The sequence below is a fragment of the Eretmochelys imbricata genome, chromosome 1 (genome assembly GCF_965152235.1).
Source record: "Eretmochelys imbricata isolate rEreImb1 chromosome 1, rEreImb1.hap1, whole genome shotgun sequence".
In the NCBI taxonomy this organism is placed as follows: Eukaryota; Metazoa; Chordata; order Testudines; family Cheloniidae; genus Eretmochelys; species Eretmochelys imbricata.
This window is the reverse complement of record NC_135572.1, coordinates 227314220-227339375: the sequence shown is the minus strand read 5'-3', so window position 1 is coordinate 227339375 and position 25156 is coordinate 227314220. Positions and strand designations below refer to the sequence as shown.

Below are 25156 nucleotides of genomic sequence, written 5' to 3'. Positions count from 1 at the left end.
ATTCACTTTGCTTGATAAGTTAGGTATTCGTTTGCGTTTTACCTTTTATTTCTTTGTAACCAGTTCTAGCTTTTATGCCTTATTACTTGTAATCATTTTATCTAGCTTTCTGTAGTTAACAAACCTGCTTTATTGTTTTGCTTAAACCAGTGTGTGTTTCAATTGAAGTGTTTGGGAAGCTCCACTTGTTATCCCAAATTTTGTGCATGTTATTTTCTATTAACAAAATAACAGACTTTCTATGAGCTGGTGTTGTCCAGGAGGGTACCTGGCTGTACAACGCACACATTTCTGGAGGCAAGTCTGGGACTAGGAGTTTGCTGGTGTCACTCTGACATATAATTCAGGAGTGGCTGGCTTAGAGCACTCATAAAACTCAGCTGGGAGTAATTTACATGCTAGAGAGGCTGTGTGTGAGCAAGGCCAGGAGTGGTTGCTCTCACAGTAAAGCAATGTAAAAGGGACCCCAGGTTGGAGAACTGAGGGACACAGCTGTCCATCTCTGGGGAATGTCACCCAGGTGCTTAAGTTTTTACAGCATCAGGCCCTACAAGGGCTAAAAATAGAGGGTCAAGTCCTGAAGTCTCTAAGCAGTTCTCAGGTAGGCAAAAGTCCAATTAATTTAAATAAATTTGCCTTAGTAAGGACACCAGGCTACAAAAGGTATACTTTGACTAAATGCCAATTTGGTAACTGTCTCATAATATATATCTGATGGAAATGAGGAGTGGAATTGTTTATGGTGGTACAAGGGCACATACCCAAAATAATTTGCCATAACACAAAAATGATACAGCCAGCCAGTTTATGCTACAGATTGTAAATCTCCATTTCTCATTTTTTGGACTTTTCAGAAAATGTTCTGCATCACTGTAATGGTCACAAAAGGTGCCTGACTGACACCCTTGAGAAATGTTCTGCTTTTCTACAGAACAGTAATACAGGCAACAGCAACGGCCCCTCTGCTCAGACTCCACAGAAAAAAAGCAGTTGTGGTGTTTTCAGTGATGAAATGTAAACACCTATGCACTAGGAAATGGTATGAAGTTATCTCAGTTTCTACAGAACAGGTATGGTTTTGCATGCATTGAAGTCTACAGAATGTACTTTTTAAAAAACCCCAACAATATTATTATTATCAACAATTATTTGTATTGCCATATCACCAAGGGGCCCCAGTTATGGATCAGGGCCACTAGGCACAAGTGAAACAGTAAAAGCAACTTTTCTTTGTGACATTCGCTTTATATGAAATCCCAATATACCTCTACCCCGATATAGCGCAGTCCTCAGTAGCCAAAAAAATCTTATCGCCTTATAGGTGAAGCCGTGCTATATCCAACTTGCTTTGGCCTTGAGCATTTCCGTTATTAAGTCACTTCCCACCCCGACTGACCCCTCAGAACCCCCGACCCATACAACCCCCCCGACTCCTTGCCCCCTAACTACCCCCTCCCGAGACCCCCCCCCGCCTCTAACCACCCCCTATCTAAGCCCTCCTGCTCCTTGCCCCCTGACTGTCCCCTCCAGAGACACCCCCGTCCCTAATCACTGCCAGGACCCCAACTCCCCTCCTCCCTGTCCCGACTGCTCTACCCCCTATCCACACCCCTGCCCCCTGACAGGCCCCCCACGCCCTATCCAACGTCCCTGTCCCCTGACTGCCCTGCCCCCAAAACCTCCAAACCATCCAACCCCCCCCCACTCCCTGTCCCCGACCGCCCCCCGAGACCCTCTGCCCCTTATCCAACCCCTTGGCCCTAGCCCAGCACCCTTAACACGCCTCTAAGAGCAGCGAGTCGGAGCCAGACACGCTGATGCACTGAAGTGCACAGCCTCGCCCCTCAGAGTGCTGCTTTACCGCATTATATCCGAATTTGTGTTATATTGTGTTGTGTTATATTGGGGTAGAGGTGTACCAGTAAAAAAGAAGTCACCCTTCATTCAGTTTAATAAACTCCATGTCATTGCTAATTTATAAAAATCCATCTACAAAAGGGCTTCTTTTTTTTTTTTTTTTTTTTTTGCAGAACAATAAAGAAAGCGCCTGATGAATGCCTGTCACAATGAAACATCTCAACATCTCTGCAGCTGTGCTCCTGGTTAACCACTTTACAAAAAAAATTTTTAGGTAGGTGGTAAATACAACTTTAGAAAACAAGGTTTCCAAAAGGCACCAAGTTCAGATTAGCCTTCAGAAATCTGAGATTGTTCACTTTTTCCTGTACAATGTATTACAGAAGTTGCATGTTTTAAATTAGGCCAGCCAGCTGCAGTAAACTGTTTGTTACCAGCATTTCCAATTCAATTCACAAAGTATATCAAGGATGAATACATAGGTTTGCCTAATATACACATACTATGCTGGTCATAATGTTTATTTTGCAAATGCTTAAACCAGAAAACCAATACAAAAAGGGAGATAAAAGAAATTAGCATTTAAGAATCTAAAGAACTAGGTGTTAATTCTACTCTTCAGTTTCACATAGTAGAACATGTCTTTTAACTAGGATCCCATCAGAAAACGAGGAGTAAGTCTACACTACAGTGCTACATCAGCACAGCTGCACCAATGCAGATGCACCGCTGTAGCGCATCTGATAAAGAGATGCTATGCCATCGGGAGTGTGATCTCCCGTCAGCATAATTACTCCACCTTGGCGAGAAGCAGAAGCTATGTTGGTGGGAGAGTGTCTCCCACTGACACAGTGCTGGTGTGGAACGTGAAAATTTGCGTCGCTTGGGGGTGTGATTTTTCACACCCTTGAGCAATGTAAGTTATATCTACTTGGGCTGTAGTGCAGACCTGCCCTTAGAGTACAAGAACAGGGTATTTCTTTTGTTTTGTTTTTTTGTTTTTGTTTGTTTGTTTTAAGATATGCAACTGAAAATAAAACTGAACTAAAGGTTGAAGAAGAAAATCCACAAAATATATCGTAGGAATCAACTGATGTTCTCCCTCCCTAATTAAAACCTAAGACTCAAGTTCTGATAACCAATCTACATGAATAGACTCATGCCTGCATAGATCACCTCAGGTTTGCGACCTGAAAAAATGTTTATATCAGAGATAAGATTTCATTTTTAAGAGAGTTAATTATCTAGTTCTAAACTTTTAGGTTAAAGTATATAATTCTGCACAACATTAACTGAGAGTTTCCTAACTTTTGCACAATTACATCTTTTACAATAATAGGTCTTGATCCTACAAAAGAATCTGTGCAGACCCTATGTCTGTGTGGAATGCCATTTAAGTCACACATACTCTGTATACATGCAAGGATCCCTACTGCTGATTCCTTTGCAAGACTAGGGTTAGATTGATTAGTTTCTGAAGAAGGAATATGCAATGCTGAAAGTGGCGTTTTAAGTTAGGTTGCTTTTTCCTCCCAATCCCCCTCTTTTTTAAAATAAAGACTAAGACCATCCTATACTATCTACAAATAATAAACAGAACAGATCTAAATAGTGCTAGTATGCTCTAAATTTCTCATCTCCACTCTTTTTCAAGAACATTGATGAAAACTGGGAGTATGGCACAACTACTGTAGAGCTTTCTCAATTAGATGAGCTGATCTAGGAATACGCTACCTTTCTGAGTGCAAACATAGAAGTTAGATTACTGGGTGGTTTTGTTGTTTTTTTTGCTGTTTGTTTTTACTTACCTCTGACATATCATGGACCAGCAGAAGAGGGATGCTAATTGTAGTAATATCATGTGTACAGCAAACTTTGAGAATATTTCTGAGGCCCATGATCGCAGGATCCCTAGCAGTAATGTTACCAGACCTTACATTATCATCCACACACAGATGAAAAGCAACATGAATTTCAGAAAGATTTGAATGGCGTGTGATGTAAAATTCTCCTGCAGAATAATGAAAGAGACAATGTAATCTCTATCATGCTAGTAATCTATACTAAATACAAACATAGATAATAAACATCAAAGCATGCTGGGAATGACAGTGTAAATGTTTTAATACTAATGGTCTGAATCCGATGTGGATCCAATCCTTTATCAAATAAAATCAATTGCTGTACTTTCGTACTGTTATTTTAAAGACACAAGGCAAAATGTGCCCATCTAACCTAGATCAGAAGCTATAAATAAGAAAAGACACTAACGGATGTAAAAACCTGCAGAACAGTGACACCCCTCCCCTGTTCACATTGACCCAAGACTTATTTTCATGCTTTTCCACTGAATGTAGTTGGCATCAGAGATCTGGTGTAATAAGGCATGACAGTGCCAATATAGACAGATATGATCTATATGTGGTAGAAGACGTCAAAGGAGAAAAAAAATAAAGAGGAGGTGGAACAGTGAAAATATATACGCAAGCAGTGAAGTGAAGACAGATGTGGGAGGCGGAAATACCCAAAATGGATGGGTTAAAATAAAGGCTACAAAAAGCCTGTGGGAAAGGATAGTGGGTTATCTAACAGGAATGTACAGGAAGATGAAGCAGGTTATCAGAGAGCATCAAAATTAAAAAGAAGGTGTAGTAATGGGGGATATTAAATACTGAGGTTTGTTTAAAAAGTTTAAAAAGGTTTGCCTAAAAACAATTTGTCAAAAAGTATTTTTAGACTTGGAACAGTTTTAATCCCAAAAGTGGAGGAAGCAAGGAGGGGCAATGGAGTCTTGGATCTGATATTAGCCCACAAAGTAACAGAGATGAAGGTGTGAGGAAATTTTGGGGACAGCCACCACAAATTAAGATGCCAATCCAACAAACAGATGCACTTGGGCATAGCCCTATTGAAGTCAAGAGGGAAATCTCGGGGGGGGGAGGGGCTTCACCTGTGTGAATCTCACTGCAGGATTGGGACCAAATTATAAAGATGGGATATAGAAACAGCATCATTAGGACGCAGATTTTCATGAACAAAATATTTTTGAAATGAAGGATATTGTAAAAGTGGCTAACACGCCAGCTGGAAAGTGGAGCGAGAAAAGAGGGGAGAACTTAACACTACTCTTCTACCACCACTCACACAAAATACCAAGAGTTTTAGAAGTGGCTGAAGGACAGGTATGTGAACGAACTGGAATACAAGAGAATTATAAAGGGAGTGGTAAAAGGGTCAATAGAAAGGAAAGGAGGTGTGTGCACCAAAAAAAAAAAAAAAAAACCAGACAAAGTAAAGGAGGCAAAAGGAAAGAATGCTTGTGATGGGAGGTGGCAAGAGAAACAAAGTTCTGAGTTGGGCCCTTTGGTTCTGGTAGGCTAATTTCAACAATGCTTATACAAAACAAGGGAGAAATGTTATTCTCCCTATAGGGTTGGTCTACACGCAGTTTGTACATTCATTTAACTGCCCTGGTTTAGAAACAGCTTTAATGAAGTCAGTGCAACCGCCACACCCCCAGCATGGACACCTTCACATCAGTTTGAAGGTCTTATCTTAAGTTGGCTTGTAATTAAACTAAACTGATTTAAAACACCCACTGGGTGTTTGAAAAAGTGTCCACATTAGGGATTGCCCTGATTTAACTAAATCTGTTTCTAAATAGTGCACAAGTTGTGTGTAGATGTTCAAATCATTTCTACAGAAACTTTTCTTACTAATGGGACAACATACACGGAGAAGCAATGAGAGATATTTCCTCCTGAAGTCCCTGGTTAAATAAAGCATTTAAGAATATGCTTAATTTTAAGTGTAGGAGTAGTCCCACTGACTTTAGTGGAACTACTCATTTGCCTAAAGTTAAGCACATATTTAAGTGCTTTGCTGGGTCACAACAATAGTGACTAGAATCAACTATTTTAAAAGACAATTGTTTTCTGAAAATATTTCAATACTCCTTCAAATATTGTAAACTGGGTTGTTTTTTATTTGCAAAACGAATCTTAGGCACAGATTGGTTAAGTGACTTTCCCTAAAGTTACATGGCGAGTCAGTGGCAAAGCTGGGAATAGAAACCAGATGTCCTGACACCCAGACCCATGCCTTAGCCACAAGAACACCCCTCCTCTCTTATTCAAGGCAAGTTGTGCTTAGTTTCAAATTTATGCTCTGAATTTAGAACTAGAAAAATATGTATCTATAAAGCACAGTTTGCTTTAAAAAACAAAAAACAAATACAAATCCCCATAACAGTACTCACCAGGCAAAATATTTGATTGGTTTCGTTCAATATTCTTGGACTTATCTTCATTTCCACCATTTCTATTTACGGAATCTGTATGTAATATAACCATTAAATATATTGTATATAAGCTATTTATTATATTAGCCTTGGTAAACTGACATTAAATATTTTCACTCATCACATTGTAAGAATTTAGGAGATGATCCAAAGCCCTCTGAAATTAATGGGAATCTTTTTATGGACTCTAGTAGGCTTTGGATCAGGTCCTAAATGCAAAATCATCTCTTTGACTTAGCTTTCACACAGCAGTCCTTTATTTAGGCATACTCCGAAAACCAAATGCACCCAAAATATAATAGAAACAGAATGCTATGAACAGACTTGGAAGGAAGAAAGATTGTTATATCACTGTACTTGCAAGGCACTCAGATACTATCATGTTGGGGCCATATAAATATATAGTCACTTTAAGCCAGTGGTTCTCAACCCACAGCCCACTTGTGGCTGAATCAGCACACATCTGAGGCCCATGTAACAGCCTCAGGGCCATACAGGTAGTATGCATACTGTGTGGATGTGGCCCACATAACACATATGCAGCTCTATGTGGCCCACTATGGTAAACAGAAGAGCAGTGGTTCTCAACCTTTCTTAAAACTGCCCTCTCCCTGCTTTGTCTCCTAATTTTCATTTATTTTTATGGTCTTAATTCTCTAAAGTCACATCAGAATCTTACAGATAAGAGGAGAGCAGTAACTTGATTTTTTTAAATTTGCAAACAGGAACATAAATGTTTATGGAAGCTCATTAACATATAACCAACAATTTACCATTTCTTTTATACAAAAAGAATTTAAAGGGAGTGTAAAAATAAGAAAACAACATAATGATTTACTACATGAAAATGAGTTACTTCTTTGTATCAAGGAAAATTATGGAGATGTTCACATAAAACCGGAAGTGAAGAAAATACTGAAAACTACTTTCGTAAGACTGTCTATTACAAAATGCTGGTTCCTAAAGGAAAATAGTTTCTCTATATACTTTTGTGAGCCTACTCACGTTACTGACTCACTTAAACCACATAAGTACTTCTTTGCATGAAAACAAAAGTATGAGTACTGCCTCAACAGCATGTGGTTGAAGACTTCCTGCCATTTTGTGCAATCTCTTAGCCACTTGTAAATACAAGGTAGAGTGGTGAATGATGCACTTCCCCCTGGTCCTCATGTTAGTCAGGATATTCTCTTCTTTACTACCCAGTGGTTGTGAGGGAAAAAATCGTAACTCCCTCCACATGATTGAAATTTCTAAATCTTTGGATAGAAAATAAAAAAATAAATCAGACTAAAATTTGTCCATTGCTATGGGCAGGCTTAAATTGGAGAGAGGGAGAAGGTACAGCAAGCCAGAACCTCTCTCAAGCTGCCACTTTGTGCACCAGAATCTCAAGATTTTTTTTAATTAAGTCTTTTTCTGTTAACTGATGCCACGTTATGTGCCCAAGTTTACAGACAGACTGGAACAATAGCTCTAAAAGGGGTGAACTTCCCCATTCATTATACAGGGCATTAACTCAGTTGCTGGTGTATTTTAAGTATAACTAACATCTCATATTGGCGTCATGAAAGTGGAGATACTGCCACTTGACTGGAGGGGAGAAAAATAAGATGGATCCAAGACATCCAGGAGAACCTATGGGTGTATTTGACCACCACTGAGAGGTAAACAAGCCCAGAGGACTATTCGGATTATCTGCTCAATCTATCATGAGTGACCTCTCAAGCAGGCAGCTTCTTTTGTGGGAGGACATTGGAAGAGTACCTCTATCTTTTTTCTTTTAAAAACGTGACTCCGGCTATACAGAATTAGTGAAAGTATCATAACAATTAGCTTTACTTATAGTATTTTCTTTTAGGGCTTGAGCCTAACTTCTGACAGGACACACAATGCTGTTACAATCATTACAGGACACACATGCACGAGTGTAGAAGGTTAGGATATATGGCAATGTGCACTATATTAAAGTGCACGTTTGAACCCTTGATATCTGCTCATCAGTAGCTTGGAAAGAGATAATACTAATGTTGCTCTATGCATTAACAGAGGGACTGGTACAAGTTATAAAATTGTGCCAGGTAGATTTCTCCACACCAGGACCAATGCGTCTCAAGTTAATTCAGTGCCAGATAGAGTAAACAATATCAAAGACGACAATTACTCTTTGCTTACTACATAACAGATCCTGTCTTTTGGAGATCTCTCAAGATTTAAGAAGAGAAAGGATCTAACAGATGAATGTTTCTGCCTACATATGAACCTTTAAGAAAACAAAGTAAAAAGAGAGCTAGCTGAATTACTGCTACGAAGCAAAGTAAACGTAACTTATATTGGAGACCACAGAAGCCCCTAATGTTTCTGTCTTCCCTGAGCTCTCTAGCTTACTTCTATTGCAAATTTTGTATGTTAGTTTCAGACAATCATACTCTGGCAGACCCTTTATGCTTAAAGAGACAGAAGTGATCTAATAAACTATTGTGTGCTTATATATATCACTCATCCCCCGCACCAATCCCAATGTGTTTTATGGAGGTACATCCCTGTTCTACCTATAGGGAAACTGAGGTACAGAGAGGTTAAGTGACTTGCCCTTACAGACATACACACACAAAGCATTTAGTCACAGGGATGTTCTATTTCAAGAAAAATAATTTTGATTGCCACTGACCATGCTGTCTTTTTGACTTACTGCTGCGTTGTGCTCTAGCATAAAGTACAACCTGCTGCACAATTTCAAGCTGCTCTTGAATCCCAGGAAAATGGAAATCTGTGCATTCTTGGCAAACTGTTGCAAAATCTAAAAGAAAGTAAGTTTAAAACACAAATTGCAGCTTTTGTCTGTGAATATTATATAATTTTGTGCGAGAACTCTAGCAAGCTAGTGAGAATAGCAAATGTATCTACCGCGCTCCACTTTAAATTCAAACAATTTACAAGAGAGCTAGAACATTTTTTAAAATAAATAGATTATTTAAAAAGGAAAATCTTCAAAGACTGATATTACATACCAAGTAACCCTAAAAGACCATGCCTGAACCAAACAAATACTGTGTGCATAAATTTTTTTTCTCTTATTTTGTAAGACATATATTTGAATGCTGTAATTTCTTTTGTTGGTACCTACTATAAATATTTTAGTGAAATGTGTCAGAGTGTTAGTTACCAACAACTGGAATGACTACTAGTGTAAAAAGTTATGTGCTGCAGAGAAAATGCATATATAGATACATTTTTCACACAACATATCTAGAAAGCCAGAATCAGAACCCTAGTTCTTCAACACCAGAAACACAGACTTTACAACTATAGAAGAGTGCCCCAGCTGGTAGCAGATTCCTTATCCTCTCTGTGAACAACAGAATAACATTATGAATCTCTCTAGATCAAAGTTCAATTCTGGTACAAAATTAATTACTATTAGTATTTCAGAGGTGCATAAAGGCTCCAACCAAGATCAAGACCCCATTTTGCTAGGTTCTATACACACACACACACACACACAAGACCTCTGTCTTTCAAAACCACTCACACATCTTTAACTTTATTCACACACGCTTCAGTGGGACTACTTGTTTCAATGGGACTACTCACATGAGCAAAGATAAGGCTTTCGAAATCTTTGCAGGGCACTACAAAACTATCCATGTGAAGCATGTGTATAAAATATCTGCAACACTGGGGCTACATAAGCAAAGCTATCAAAGTAAGTTCTAAGACCTTCTTTCTTGTACAGCACTGAGCACACTGTCAGCCCTGAACAAATAATATGGCCCTGATCCATGCTGTGCACCTATGGAGCCCCATTATCTTCATTGTGGCTCTACAATCCACTTGTAGGTTTATGTTGCAGGATCGGGGCCTAAGAATTTTCCTCCAGTCCCTCTCTAAATAAAAGTCACCGGGTTCAGGTTTTTATTTGTTATTAAAAACAAACTGAATGGGAAAATATCTTCAAAATTTGTAGAGTGCACATGGTGCTTTTGCTATTATTCACTAAATAAGGAAGCTAATGATTGAAAAGTCAGGTAGTAAGCATTTTTATATACACCTCGTTGACCTCCACGGCATGTGACCAGGTTAATCTTTTAAGAGGGCTTTTGGGAAAGAGAATGTTTCTTAAGAAGTGGTTTTTAGGCAGAAGACATTTTCCCCCCTTAGCTCTAATTAGCTGCTGCTGTATATGACAGAAATTGCTGCCTTTTTAAATCTTTGTTTATTAGGACTTCTAAATAATTGTCAAGGACATCTAGGGATTAGGACTAGCAGCTTTTTGTCTGTTTTGATAAACTGAAATAAGTAAAAAAATAAAAACAATTGAGAGTATGAAACATACTTTTAGGAACCGAAGCAGCCGAGAAATAGTAGTATTGGCAATTATATCATGCTGCAGTTTCTTCTGCTACGCTGTTTTTATTCTCTTGGAATACTTTACTTCTCACTGGAAGTATTTTTTAAGGAAAGGATATGACAGGATGTCAGGGACAGGAGACCCAACCAGTAACAGTGGCTCTGGCCAAAACAAACATTTGAAATGTAAACATTTTTGTACTGAATTTCAGGAGGAAGCTGGGAGAGGTCTGTAATGCAGTTCAGAGAAAGCCGACGTGGCCAAGATTGGAACAGGGGCAAATAAAATGTCAGTTGCCTTGCCCACGGTGGATAACCATTTATACAAGTCTAGCTATTTAAAAGGGGTGCTCTCACAACTGCTACCAGTTCCGTTTTCTGGAGTAGAAAGCGCATACAACTTTCATTGACTTCCATTCAAATTTGCAGCGCTCAACACTTGTGAAGCTCAGGCCTATTCATTTTAGATGCCTAAATATGGATTTTAAAGCCTAGTTTTAGGCACCCAACTGTGAAAACCTTGATCTTTGTAAAGATATAGGCAGTGCAGCACATAATTATTATTAATTATTATTATTAGGCAAGTTCCAGAGTGGGCAAGTGAGAGAGGGATCCAGACACTGCAAGACTATTTTAGTAGTTATGTTAGGACAGAGATAAGATGAAGCAAATTCAGCTACAAGATTTGAGATCTAACAGATAGAGAGAGAAATGGAGGACTTGTGGTAAAATCAAGTTTCATAGGAATTGCTTCTTTCTGAGAAGGGATGGGGAGCAAGAGTAAAGATTGCAAGGGTAACTTTGGCGTTCACTTCCACAATGCACTGAATGAGATGACCTACCTCTTTTGATGCCACTGTATGAACTGATTCGGTTGTCTACCAATAAAACCAGACCACAAAGAGAAGTTGAATAGAGTGACAATGCAGTTTGAAGTCTGTGAAGCTTTACTCCACTTCGGTGATTGCGTTTGTGTTTACAGAAGTCCAGTATATCAGCTCTCAATAATCTCAAATTATGCATGGTTTTCAACTGGGCTCCTGTATAGAAAGCAAACGCAAAGAGCGCTGAATACAAACAACTTCATAAATATTACTAAATAACGAACTAGAGTACTCATTGCTATCAACCCTTTAATGCTCAAATATGCATTGTGTACGTGCGTGACCAAGACTTAGAATGGAGATACACAACAAATAATCAAATGAGGGTAATGAGTGAGGTTTTTTCTTTAGCATCTATAAAGGTGTCAAGATTTTATACTACCGATAGTAGCAATTTACGAGACTAAAGGGTCTGATAAGACAATGTGTGTATGATAGAGGAAGGTAAATCTAGGCCTCTAAACAAGTCCCATCCTCCACCACGAGACAGAAGATGAAATATGTAGGTTGTCAGCACGTCAAATATTAAAAAAATACAATTGCATAAACAAATTACAACTGTTCATTTTAAATATTTAATTTTTGGAAATTCTTTTGTAGAGTTTAATCCAACTCTCAACTTTTGTCATTGACTTTAACAGAAGCTGAATCAGGCTCTAGGTAAAAAAACCAACATTTTAACTGTATCATGAAATTTTCCCTAGAAAGTGTTTTTCAGTTAGCTACTTACAAAAGATCAAGATGCCTTATTCTAGGTATTATTTTAATACTTTGTCACTTATTCCCAGTATAATCATACTTCAGCTTAATGACTTCTTGAGAATCAGTGCTCAGTTATCTATGGGATCATGTTACTATACCTACCCAAATGAATAGTAAAACTTTCTTCTAACTGTCTCTGCTCTTCATAAATTCTTCCATTTCCTTCTACAGATTCTCTCAGCTGACTGGGTTGAACCTTAATTTCCTCACTGAAATCCATAAAAAAAAAAAAACATTTAAAAGCTCTAGTAGGTTTCCCATTAATGTTCTTCTTTTCAAAGGCAGAATTTTGTTTTGTTTTATGCTAGAGGCATACACACTTTGCCCAACCGATCAGTGGAAGCCAAAAGGCTGCATATAATTTGCATGAAACAGAGCAGATGGCTGCAGCCTTATAATTAAAATACAGTGGTATGGCCCAGAGAGATTACAGCTCCCAGCTCTATCCTAAGATAAGCAGAAGTCATAGATTCCACTATAAGAAGGGGAGATTTAAGATAAAAAAAATATTTAATTTCTCCTCTTAACCTAGCTGTTGAGAGCATCCAGTAAATAATTCTGCAGTTGCTGAATTTTATAAAAATCCATTTGTGGATGTTTTAAAATGGGATATCAAAGGAATCTGAGCTTAAAATTAGACCTATTTTTAAATTGTTACAATCTGGTAGGAAAGCTTTTAAACACTCCTTTAAAAAAGAAAAAAAATCCACCGTTTGCTTATAATGAATGATATGAAAGTCTCAATTTCTTTTGTGGTACATTAAGATCACAAAGCTCCCCTTGCTGGATTCCCCGGCAGAAGACAAACGCTGTTTCCATAAAACACTGTTGTCAACATGCTTAGTGCAGCTCATGCACAAATAAATAAAGCATGTTTATTTCTGCAACATTAGAAGATTAAGACAAACGTCACAAGAAGAAAAAATAAAAAAAGTAATGAGTATCAAGTTGAACAACAGTGTATTATTTTTAAAAACAGATTTAATTTTTATTCTCTCCATTGTGTAAATAGCATCTTCCAAATCAATTAAAGTTAATCATTAACAACTTTTCAGTCTCCTCTCACAACTGGGTCCGGCTGAAACAGTAAGAGACAGCATGCTGTGTTAGGGCACCTGGGAAGTTCTCTCTGTTTCTGCATAATTAAAGTTTTAATTACAAAAATTAAGACTCCAACTTTTGTAAGTGTTAGTAAAGATCTCAATCCTGTGAACTCTTATGAGTAGTTCTATTAAACTCAACAGGACTACTCCATCCACAAACATTTGCAGAACTGGGGCCTCAGTTGGTATAGCTCCATTTTTGGGTATCACCTGACTTGAGACCTTGAGCATGATTTTCAGATGTGCTAAGGACCTACAGCTCTTGGTACTCTGAAAATCATAAACAAGGGTCAGAAACTCAACTAGTATAAACTGACAACTCTGGAGCTACACCAGCTTACACCCAATAAAAAACTGAACCAAAATGTCTCAAGTTGAGCACACAAAACTGGGACCTCAGAATTATGAATGCTTCTTAAAAACTGTTTCTAGCCCTTCTGATCGTGAGTTGTGAAGAAAACCTTCATATGGCAGGATGCCTTTTCTTTCTGAATCTGCAAATAGGAGAATCAGTTTCAGTCTTTAGGTCCTATCACCTTACACAGCTGTAAATTGGGAGAAACTGATTGTAGTAGGGTCCTAAGTTCCCTCTAAGCTGCACGGGCCGCGCAGCTGCCTATTAAGCTCTGCACCGGGGTTCAGGGCCCCAGCGCAGAGAGGCGAACCTCCCTCGTCTCGGCCCAGCCCGCCAGAGCTGCAGGAGAGAGGAGCCCCTCCCTCGGCCCAGTCCAGCCCCACTGGAGCTGTCGCAGCCGGGGAGAGGCGCCTCTCCCTGGGCACCGAGCTGCTGTGGAGAGAGAGGGCTGGGGGGAGTCCTCTCTCCCCACTGTAGCCCCTGGGCAGCCTACATCCCTCACCCTCATCCCCAGGTCTACCCCAGAACCTTCACCCCTAGCCAGAGCCCTCACCCCCTGCACCCTACCCTCTGCCCCAGACCTGTGCCTCTTCCCGCACCCCAAACCCCTCATCCCCGGCCCCACCCCAGAGCCTTCACCCCTAGCCGGAGCCCTCACCCCTGCACCCTACCCTTGGCCCCAGCCCTGAGCTCCCCCCCACACACACCCTGAACCCCTCATCCCCAGCCTCACCCCAGCCAGAGCCCTAACCCCCCACACACCCCAACCTTCTGCCCCAGCCCTGAGCCCCCTCCCACATTCCGAACCCCTCGGCCCCACCCCCACCACACAAATTTTGTTATGTGCACCAATATGAAGGTGTCGTGTCACACATCACCTCCATATTGGTGCACATAACAAAATTCATTCCACATGTGGACGTAAAAAATTAAGAGGAAACACTGGTACGGTCCTCGGTGAGCTGGGTGATCTAGTAGTTAGCAACCAGTCAGACAGAGGAGGGAGGGTAGTGGTAGGGGAGCCCAGGTCTGGCCACTCCACTGGACTCTGACCTAGGGCTCTAGGAAGGTGATCAGCATTGAACCCTGGGAGGAGTGTGGACCCTCTTTGTTACCGTCCCTGGGTCACTTCCTACAACACTCTCCGCTTCTGGTTCAAAATAGGAAAAAGAAACAATAAAAAGGACACCAAACTGTCAGACTCAAGCAGGGCTCAGCATGTAGTCCTGGTGTTTCAGGGAGGCGGCTCTAGCCCCTTTTCCAGGAGCCTGTACAACAGGTCTGCACTCCTTCTGCAGCCTACCCCCTTCTGAGCTGGGTTGCTCTCAACCCTCTCCAGTTGCAGCAGGCTCCGCAGGGTTGGAGGGGTGGGGCTATCTGGGCCCAATATTATCCTTTAACCTCTTCCATGCCAATGTATGGTTTGTATATCCCATCATACTCCTCTAAGTTTCTAGTTTTACTGGTGTAAAAATCAATGTGGGAGGCAAGTCAGGCCCAATATTTCTGAAAAGCATGAACTGCCTATTCACGTCAGTGAGCTGTTAACTATGAAGGCCAATTATCATATTCTGTGATGGTTTAGATGTCAACTTGGTTAGTTTTAAACTGACAGTGTAATCAGAAACATTCTAGGACGTGGGGGGGTCGGGGGGGGACTTGACTAGAGGACCTGTCAAGGTTCCTTCCCCACTCTGAACTCTAGGGTACAGATGTGGGGACCTGCATGAAAAACCCCCTAAGCTTATTTTTACCAGCTTAGGTTAAAACTTCCCCAAGGTACAAACTATTTTACCTTTTGTCCCTGGACTTTATTGCTGCCACCACCAAGCATCTAACAAAATATAACAGGGAAAGAGCCCGCTTGGAAACGTCTTTCCCCACAAAATCCCCCCAAGCCCTACACCCCCTTTCCTGGGGAAGGCTTGATAAAAATCCTCACCAATTTGCATAGGTGAACACAGACCCAAACCCTTGGATCTTAAGAACAATGAAAAAGCAATCAGGTTCTTAAAAGAAGAATTTTAATTGAAGAAAAAGTAAAAGAATCACCTCTGTAAAATCAGGATGGTAAATACCTTACATGGTAATCAGATTCAAAACATAGAGAATCCCTCTAGGCAAAACCTTAAGTTACAAAAAGTCACAAAAACCGGAATATACATTCCATTCAGCACAACTTATTTTACCAGCCATTTAAACAAAACAGAACCTAACGCATATCTAACTAGATGGCTTATTAGCCCTTTACAGGAGTTCTGACCTGCATTCCTGCTCTGGTCCCCGCAAAAGCAACACACAGACCAAGAGAACCCTTTGCTTCCCCCCCCTCCAGCTTTGAAAGTATCTTCTCTCCTCATTGGTAATTTTGGTCAGGTGCCAGGGAGGTTATCTTTAGCTTCTTAACCCTTTACAGGTCAAAGGGTTTTTTCCTCTGGCCAGGAGGGATTTAAAGGTGGTTAGCCTTCCCTTTAGATTTATGACAGCACCGCTACTGATTTTTACTGTATGACCCTTGCTCACTACCTTGGAGAGCAGCTCAGCTTTGCTTTACAGTTATATACTCCTGAGTATGTATTCTCGAAATGACCTGACAACTGAAAAGTACTCCCAAACACACTTTAAATATGTATTGCAATATTCTCCATGTCAATTTATAATCCGTAGAACACTGAGCTATACTGAAAGTATTCTGGTTTTCATTATCTCCCCTCTTTCTTTCCACTCCAGTGGAAGCAGTCTCCATCCTCACTTCTCCTTTATCCTCCAGAGAGCATGAGATGCTGCAGTGTTATCTCACTAAATACCAACTCCTGCTCCCGCCCCCCCAATCATCTTCTCCCAAGCAGGTCAACAGCCTCGTGTTCCAAACTTGCCTCCTCTTATTGCTGGCCATACCAATTGGCATACTTGTACAAGTACTTGTGGACTCCATACTGGTTCCTTCCCACCCCTAACCTATCCCTGCAACTATACTCTCCCTTCTGGTATCTGGCCTGAGGGAGCAGTTAGGAACCTGCAGCAGCACACTGCACACTAGTGTAGGAGGCAGTTCCCACAAGATGGGGAGCAAGAATGTGCCTCTACACCCCCTAGCCTGCAGTCAGAAAACCTTTCTTCAGCCTAAGCAAACCAGCAGTCACAAAACACTAGGATTTTTTCCAGTTGCCAGGTAACATCCACTGATTTCCTTCAGATTACATTCAATCAAATCCTGTACTATGAATTTAGGGTTTATAAACCCTGCACATTCTGTGATACCGCAAACCATTCCTAAATGACCTCAGAATGCATTCTGGAACATTATATTAGAAATATACATTTTAAATAGTAAGGTAAAGTAGGAAGACACAACTTAAAGACACATTTTGCATGGGCCTAAATTATTATATATTTTCTCTCTTCTATAAAAGAACATGTGATGGTTCTATTTTCAATGGCTCTCAGCCTTTCAGTACATTTTTTCAATTTAAATGACTATTATGAGAGAACAACTAGTAAAAAGTGAGTCCTGTAAACTACTGTAGTTGAACAGAAAGAATATTTAGAGAGAACTTTACAGCAGAGATAAATACCTGATTGAGCTGTTGTTGGGATTTTTTAGATCTTGATGAAGTTTTATCACCCATTCTTGATACTCCTGTTTTTGGATGGCGGTGGACTGTTTTAGTTCACTGGTCCATTTATTCTCCAAAACCTAAAAGTAGACATCATTCCAACCAATTCATTTTTTTTTAAGACAACTCTTTGCATGATTTATTCCAATTCACTGAACTTAATTTACCTGTTGGGATTCAAAATGCTGAGCAGCCAATGCATTTACATCTTGATCTGTTAGTGATTTTCCTAGTTCTTGCATCACCTTATCCATTTCTGCTCCTTGTCTAAAACGGAAGCCAATCATTTAGACCAATGCCTAATTACATTAAGTAAACTTTCTGGATGTCTCTGCCAATGTTGAAAGCTTAGCCACTTATCGCTGTCAATTACATCACCAACATTTTCATTCTCAAGGTAGTTTTAAATATAAATTAAACTTGAAGGCAAAAAATCAGAAATCCAGAACCAAACCCACCCAACTTATCCACATAAGTAGTGCAAAGGACTTCACTGGGTATATCTGTGTAAAGCAAGCAGATTTTTACGCAACTTTTTATCCAGTGTTAACAAACCATGTATAGGAAGGTTTGTTAGCTTTAGATAAATGCTACTGATTGACTCCTTTTAAGAGTGAACTTTTTACACACAGTTTGTGGATCAACACCAATTATTTTAAAAAAAAGTCAATTTCCACATGTGCAGTAGCAACTTTTCAAATCTCAGCATATCAGGATGATGTCATTGTTTTGTTTGTTGAAAATAGTTTAAATACAGTTTATTTTAATCTTTTTCCTTTTAAAAAAATTAAAGCAGGTGAAGTGTGTTAAATTAAGCAACCTGGATACTAAAATCCTTTTCACAGAAACAGAGCAGGACAAGCTTCTCTCAATTCTGAGTTGGAGGGAATATCTGTTGTGTTGAAAGGATAGTTTAATTTCTGAATCCATTCAGTCATGTGAGACTATCAACTGGTAGTGTTTCTGTGATGTGGATACCTAACCATCAGAAACTGGACTGAGACTGCCAAATCACTTTATATTGGACTAACTTCCAGTGTGAGCTACATTCAAAGAAAGTTTCAGTATCACATAAGCACCAATCATCTGAGCCAGCTCAGCTAAACTCTCTTTCCTTTCTTTAATCCTCTTATGTCACTTGCCTCATGGTTTCTTTTGCAGGCACACTTTTCTCCAGGGAAAGATCAGCTCAACACAGCACAGAACTGGGAGCAATACCTGGCACAAAACATCAATTTAAAACCTAGGGACAGGGTTTTCGAATCAGGTCATTTGTAAATAGACTATATAACACCTACACGCAATTGGTGTAACTTCAATAGCCCCTCACATATGAAGATTCATGGTCATGCAAAGTACATGAAAATAAATTCCACTGAAGTCAATACACAGTTATACCATAGCAAAGCTCTGCACGATAGAATGTGGAGCTATTTCCATGTGCTCTTTTTTCTGCTTATCCATACATGTGATTCACTGAGAAAATAATTCATTAGCAGTCAGAGCCTTATACTATACCCATATTGTAGCAATTTAATGTCTCCATAACTGGCATGAATAAAGTAACTTCATACTGTGAGAAAAAACTAAATATGTATCCATGCATTCTGTAATGTGGGTATAATATCAGAAGGTTGATGTTTTGAGAAATTTACCTTCACTTGCTACTCAACAAGCTATGTAATTGGGTCACTTTGGTGTTAATACAATGAAGCCTCACAACTGTCCCTTTTTAACTAATATTTTATATGGTTATATATTTTTCTGTGTATTAATGTTTCAGCTTAAGCTTTTATTTCTGCTCTAAAAAGGAAAGCATTGCATATACTTTCCCTAGTGGATAAAGAGGATTTTTGCAGCTTTTCAACCGTCTACCAGTTATCTAGAATCCAATGTTCCAATAATATGTATTATAATAAGCTATAATCATTGGCTGGAGTGGAGGTTCTCTCTCCCTCTTTTGGTGTGAGGAAGTTGTTGGTCTGCATTTCTTAAGGCATGTTAAAAGGTACTGGAGCTTTTGTTTAGGGGCCTTTTTGTGTTTTCAAGAATCTAAATAAATAAATGTTGCATTGTCTATATAATACATTCCCTTTAAAAATACAACAAAAACATAAAGATGGCCATATTGGGTCAGACCAATGGTTCACCTAGCCCAGTATCCCGTCTTCCGACAGTGGTCAGTGTCGGATACTTCAGAGGGAATGAACAGAACAGAGAACTCTTCTCAGTCTGCTTTGGACTTAACTATCCTGAGTACTGTATATACTTGTTCATAAGCCGAATTTTTTTTTTAGTAAAAAAGAGAAACATCAGAGAGGGGGGTCGGCTTACGAACGGTATAGAGAGGAAGAGGTGGGACACAGCCCCTCCCCCCAACAGAGGGAGCAAGGAGAGGCAGCAGAGCCAGAAGGGAAGAGGCGGGGCCGGACCTTCTGGCCATGCTGCTCTTGCCCCAGCGTCCGAAGCAGCTGCAGCTCCGAGGATGGCAGGCTGTAGCCGTGCCGCTCGGCCCCGCCCCCCACAGCAGGCTGTGGCCACGCCGCCCAGCCCGCTGGAGCACGCTGTGGCCATGCTGCCTGGCCCAGCCCGCTGGAACATGCTGTGGCTGTGCCACCTGGTCTGGCCCGCCGGAGCAGCTCCGGCCAGACCAGAGACATCCTCCCCAGATAAGGTGGGAAGGGATGGGCTGGGGAGAGTGTGGGGGTCCCAGGCTACGGGTGGGGCCACGTTGGGGGGGTGGTCACAGGGGTTACTCCCCTGACCCCCAGCTTCTCCCCCCCAAAAAAATTTCCCCACCAGTTGCTATCCCGGCCTGCCAGGGTAAGCCGCTGGCATGCCGGGACACTTTGTTTACTTAGGTTTACCTCCATGCCTGCGGACGCTTGAAGTAAACAAACTGTCTCGGCCCATCCTGATGGCCCGGGAGCCAAAGTTTGCCAACCCCTGAATTATAGGGTCAGCTTATGAACGGGTCATAAAAATTTTCCATTTTTACTTATCCATCTTGAGGGGGGTCAGCTAATAAACGAACCGGCTTATGATCGAGTATATATGGTAATTTTGTATTATCTTCAAAGGTTGCCACCTGCCTGTTTATCCCTTTTTGCAGATCATTTATAAATATGTTGAACAGTATAAATATCTGTCCCAGTACAGATTCCTGGGGGACACCACTATTATTTATCCCTCTCCACTGTGAAAACTGACCATTTGTTCCCACCCTTTCTTTCCTGTCTTTTAACCAGTTACCGATCCATGAGAGGACCTTCCCTCGTATCCCATGACTGCTTACTTTTCTTAAGAGCCTTTGGTGATGGACCTTCTCAAAGGCTTTCTGAAAGTCCAAGTACACTATATCCACTGGATCACCCTTGCCAAGCCCCTCAAAGAATTCTAATACATTGGTGAGGCAAGATTTCCCTTTACAAAAGCCATGATGACTCCTCCCCAACATATAACGTTCATCTCTGTCTCTGATAATTCTGTTCTTTACTATATTTTACTTTCAACTAATTTCCCTGGGTACTGTAGACTTATGGGCTGTAATTACCAGGATCACCTCTGGAGCCTTTTTAAAAAATTGGCATCACAACAGCTATTCTCCAGTCCTCTGGTGTAGAAGATGATTTAACAATAGGTTACATACAAATTAGTAGTTCTGCAATTTCATATTAGGAGTTCCTTCACATCTCTTGGGTGAATACCATCTGGTTCCGGTGACTGACTACTATTTAATTTATCAATTTGTTCCAAAACCTCCACTAGTGACACCTCAATATTGGACAGTTCCTCAGGTTTGTCATCTAAAAAGAATGGCTCAGGTGTGGGAATCTCCTTCACATCCTCTGCAGTGAAGACCAATGCAAAGAATTCATTTAGCTTCTCAGCAATGGCCTTGTCTTCCTTAAGTGCTCCTTTAGCACCTTGATCATCCGGTGGCCCCACTGATTGTTTGGCAGGCTTCCTAATTCTGATGTACTTAAAAAAAATTATATATTCCACAATGTATGTGGAACTTGAACATAATGTGATTCAGATTACCTTAGCTTTTACATTTTCTAGCTTTTGATTAGACTCAAAGTTGAAACAAATATTACATGTAGTCACATTTTTATATTTTAACTGACCTGTACTCTTTTTAAAGAAGGAAAAAGAAAGCTAAAATAAGCCTTATATTGCTAACTGTTCATTTGCAGAGCTTGTAACAGAGTCATATAGAAAACATCGGGTTTAATGAGACATTTTAAAAATACCTTTCTCGTAATTTTTTCAGTTCCACATCTCTTTCACTTATTAATTCTGAGATACTAACAAAATAATTGTGTTCCAGGTTTAACAGAGTTTCAGAAGCTGGAGAATGTATCAGATCATGGTACACATCCGCAAAATCTTCATCCCAGCTGGGTTCTTCAGGTCTTGCATGTTCTAATGTTGTCTAGAAAGTAATAAAGTCAAATATTTTAAAGAATGCTATGGACATTTTTAAACACACAGAACCAAAGTCATTTAAAATGACAGAGTTAATTTTTGTGCCAATGTACACTGTTCAAAATTTTAAAAATTTTCCTTTTCTAATTTGGCTTCTCTCCCCCATCTACTTTTATCTTTGAAATTTTCTCTTTCTCCTCCATTTCCCCATTCCATCTTGTTTTCCCTTCATTTCTATCACAAACATTCTCTCCCCCAGTACATTAGGGTGGAAATAACAGAACAGGGACTGCTCAACCTCCAAATGTGGATGAACTGATAATCATAAATAACATTCTCTACCTGAAACGGAGTTTGAATAAAAATGATTTATTATTTCCTACCTGTGAGAACGCTTAAAAAAAAATCAGTTAAATCATTTCCAATTGGATCTCTTCAACAAAAATTCTTACTGATCGGTGTAAATAAGGGGCCAACACATCAGCATCAATAGGAAGCGTCTTATGCAAAGTACAAGGATAAAGTCTGCCCCCATTTACACAGACTTCAATGGGAGTTGCTGCCCTTTATTAAAGAGCAGCATTTTACCCTGAGGGCTCATTTCTGCAAATTCTTACTGAAGTAGTCCTTTCATGGATAGTTCCACGGACATGATTAAGAACTTGCAGAATGAGCCCTCAGATTTTATCTGAATAGCCAAATTATCACCACGTGGGGTGATCAGTAAAACTGAATTTCAGTGTAATTTCTAATGCTGCCTACATACATTTTGAAAGACTTCACACGTAGCAAACCTTTGGAAATTCATATTTCAGAAAATTTGTTAGTCTCTAAGGTGCCAAAAGTACTCCTTTTCTTTTTGCGTCTCACCTCTGAATAAGCTTTAGCCCAAGCATTTGCCAGCAGGTGCATATCCACTTCTCCTGATTTCACAGCTTCCAGGGCCGCCTCTGCTTCTTTATCATAATCTTTTATGGATTCTCCTTCTATGAACTGACTAAGAGATTGCTTTAAGTCTATTGTAATAAGAAAAGAATGTGTTATCAGAGTTTACTATGAATAGTTAAAATAAAGGAAATTTCTAACAACTGCATGAACATGTACTTTAAAACTGCTAAATTTACTTGACCACGCTCCTTCCTCGTATATTAATATGCAGTCAAACCATAAAAACAGCTAAATATTATTAAAAATTCCTTTTAAAATCTTTTAGAAATAATACTCTTTTGCTTAGTCTGTCACAGCACATTAACACACATAAAGAAAAGGAGTACTTGTGGCACCTTAGAGACGAATAAATTTATTTGAGCATAAGCTTTTGTGAGCTACAGCTCACTTCATCGAGCTGTAGCTCACGAAAGCTTATGCTCAAATAAATTTGTTCGTCTCTAAGGTGCCACAAGTACTCCTTTTCTTTTTGCGGATACAGACTAACATGGCTGCTACTCTGAAACCTGTCATTAATACATATGACACTGATCATTTACAAAGCCAATTCTCACCATTTTCTATGAAGGATGGTAAATTGTGCAGGAGCATTAGACGTCCATGCAAATGACTGGCATTCTCTTGCACAGGAAATTTGATAGGCACTGTAAGCACTAAGTGCTGATTTCCAGCATTGAAGTTATACAAAAACTCTCTTTCTCTAGTGTACGTTTTTCCTTTATTGGCCTTCATCTTCTTTTGTTGGTTTTCTGCATAATAAGCAAAACAGCATGTTGTATTGTTTATATATTCACATATTCCAAACGTGAACAAAAGGAAACACAAAACGTGATTCTGGCAATAATTAAAATATTCAGGGAAGTGGACATAATAGCCAATTTTTTTTTAAATTAATTTTTTTAAAAAATACATTGAGGGCAGGTCTACACTATAGCCTACGTTGATATAACTTACATTGCTCAGGGGTGTGAAAAAGCCCCCCAGTGAGCGACGTAGCTTCTGCTTCTCGCCAAGGTGGAGTAATTATACCAACTGGAGAGCGCTCTCCCGTCAGCACAGTGTACATTCACCAGATGCGCTACAGCCGATATAGTGCCATAGTGTAGACTTGCCCTAAGACACCTAAAAATCACAATTAGGTACTTAATAAGGTGCTTGATTTTCAAAAGTGCTGGGCACCTGGAAGCTTCCACTAATTTTAATGACTAAATATGGATTTAGCACCCATTTCTGAAAAACTTGGCTTAGGCCCCCAAACTCAAGCATGCGATGGGGTAGTGCACATTGCCATAATTAGTCTTGCTGAAATCAAACACTGCATCCAATAGTATGCATTTGTAGGTTCAGGCCCAAAGAGAGCATACATGTTAATTACGATTTCACTTCCTCTTAATGCAGATATATTAAAACAGGGAGGGAATATTCGGGGGTAAGTGTAAATTTTAGAATAAAAAATGTTGTTTTGAGGGGTTTACACAAAAGTAATAGAACAATTTTAACAAGACCTCAGTTACAAAACCTAAAATGAATGTTTGCATGAATTTAAAAACACCACAACTTAGAAGTCTGTTTGTATTTAAACGGTCCCTGGCAAGGTTTGCAACTCAAACCTTACAGCATCGTACTAGTTCACGAGAACAGAAAGTGAAACTGGCTAGTTTATTTTCATCATCCAAACTTGGTGAAGTGCAAAAAGTAACCACGTTTTATAACCACATACATTAATGAAACAGGGTGGATGGGACGACAATGTCCCCGGTGCTTATGTGAGCAGAGGGGACCTGGTGCAGATAGAACTTCTCTGGCTGCATTAAAAGAGGCTTGTCACCCGCAGACCGCCATCCTACTATCCGTGGGAAGCTGGATCCTGGGATTTTTGAGGGTCGGGGTAAGATGGGGTGGAGAAAAGCTCTCTAGGGCACCACTGCACAAATGAAGGAAGGAGCTGATGATGTCTGAGGTTTTAGCCTCCTCTGACACACGGTTCCCTAGGTTAAATTGGGGATCAGACTCAATGACCACAACGCTCCTTCCCCGACCGGCAGCGCTGGAAAGGCTGAATTAGAGCCACGGGTTTCTGTCCCCACGGGCCAGCACGACCCACGCGTGAGAGCCCCAAGCCCGGCGCTGCTCGCGCTCGGGGCGTGGGGCGCGCGGCTCGGGGCGTTGGGGCTCGGGGATGAGGCGGCCCCAGCGCCGGGCAGAGCCTCCGCCCGCAGGCCCCGCGGAAACACCCGACGCTCCCGGCTCCTTACCCCGCCCGCTATTTCAGCCACTCGCGCCAGGCCCCGCTAGGAGGGGGCGGGGGAGCCCGGTCGCGGGCCTGGCCCCTCGCCGGCAACTGAGCCGAGCCGGGCCGGCGGTACCGGGCTCCCTGCCCAGGGCGGTGCTAGTGACGGGGAGGGGGAGGGGGAGGGGAAGCCCCTCCCTCACCTGAGCCCCGGCCGGCGGGGGCGGAGCAGCTGGCGGGGGCGGCGCGGCGTGGCGTGGCGCTGCCGCTCCCGGCGGCTCCTTCGGATCCGGCGCCGCAGATTCGCCTCCTCCTCCCC

At 40.7% G+C, this 25156-nt stretch overlaps 1 protein-coding gene across 6 annotated transcripts in view; it reads right to left on the bottom strand.

The window, feature by feature from the left end:
* FERRY3 (FERRY endosomal RAB5 effector complex subunit 3) overlaps positions 1 to 25155 on the bottom strand; it is a 32366-nt gene extending 7211 nt beyond the window's left edge. Inside the window, exons 1-11 of one of the 6 annotated variants that reach the window (XM_077825107.1) lie at positions 25041 to 25155; positions 23162 to 23356; positions 22530 to 22675; positions 21485 to 21666; positions 17396 to 17495; positions 17187 to 17308; positions 12256 to 12362; positions 11350 to 11547; positions 8829 to 8957; positions 6116 to 6190; positions 3666 to 3868 (exon numbers count right to left, since the gene is read on the bottom strand). In XM_077825107.1, coding sequence (XP_077681233.1) covers positions 3666 to 3868; positions 6116 to 6190; positions 8829 to 8957; positions 11350 to 11547; positions 12256 to 12362; positions 17187 to 17308; positions 17396 to 17495; positions 21485 to 21666; positions 22530 to 22675; positions 23162 to 23339 — 1440 coding nt within the window. In that variant the 5' untranslated portion in view covers positions 23340 to 23356; positions 25041 to 25155. Of the gene's footprint in view, positions 1 to 3665; positions 3869 to 6115; positions 6191 to 8828; positions 8958 to 11349; positions 11548 to 12255; positions 12363 to 17186; positions 17309 to 17395; positions 17496 to 21484; positions 21667 to 22529; positions 22676 to 23161; positions 23357 to 23561; positions 23698 to 24327; positions 24792 to 24862; positions 25017 to 25040 lie in introns of those variants that run through there. The other 5 variants (XM_077825072.1, XM_077825099.1, XM_077825082.1 and 2 more) reach the window with 5 other exon arrangements.
* Position 25156: the final 1 nt, after the last annotated feature.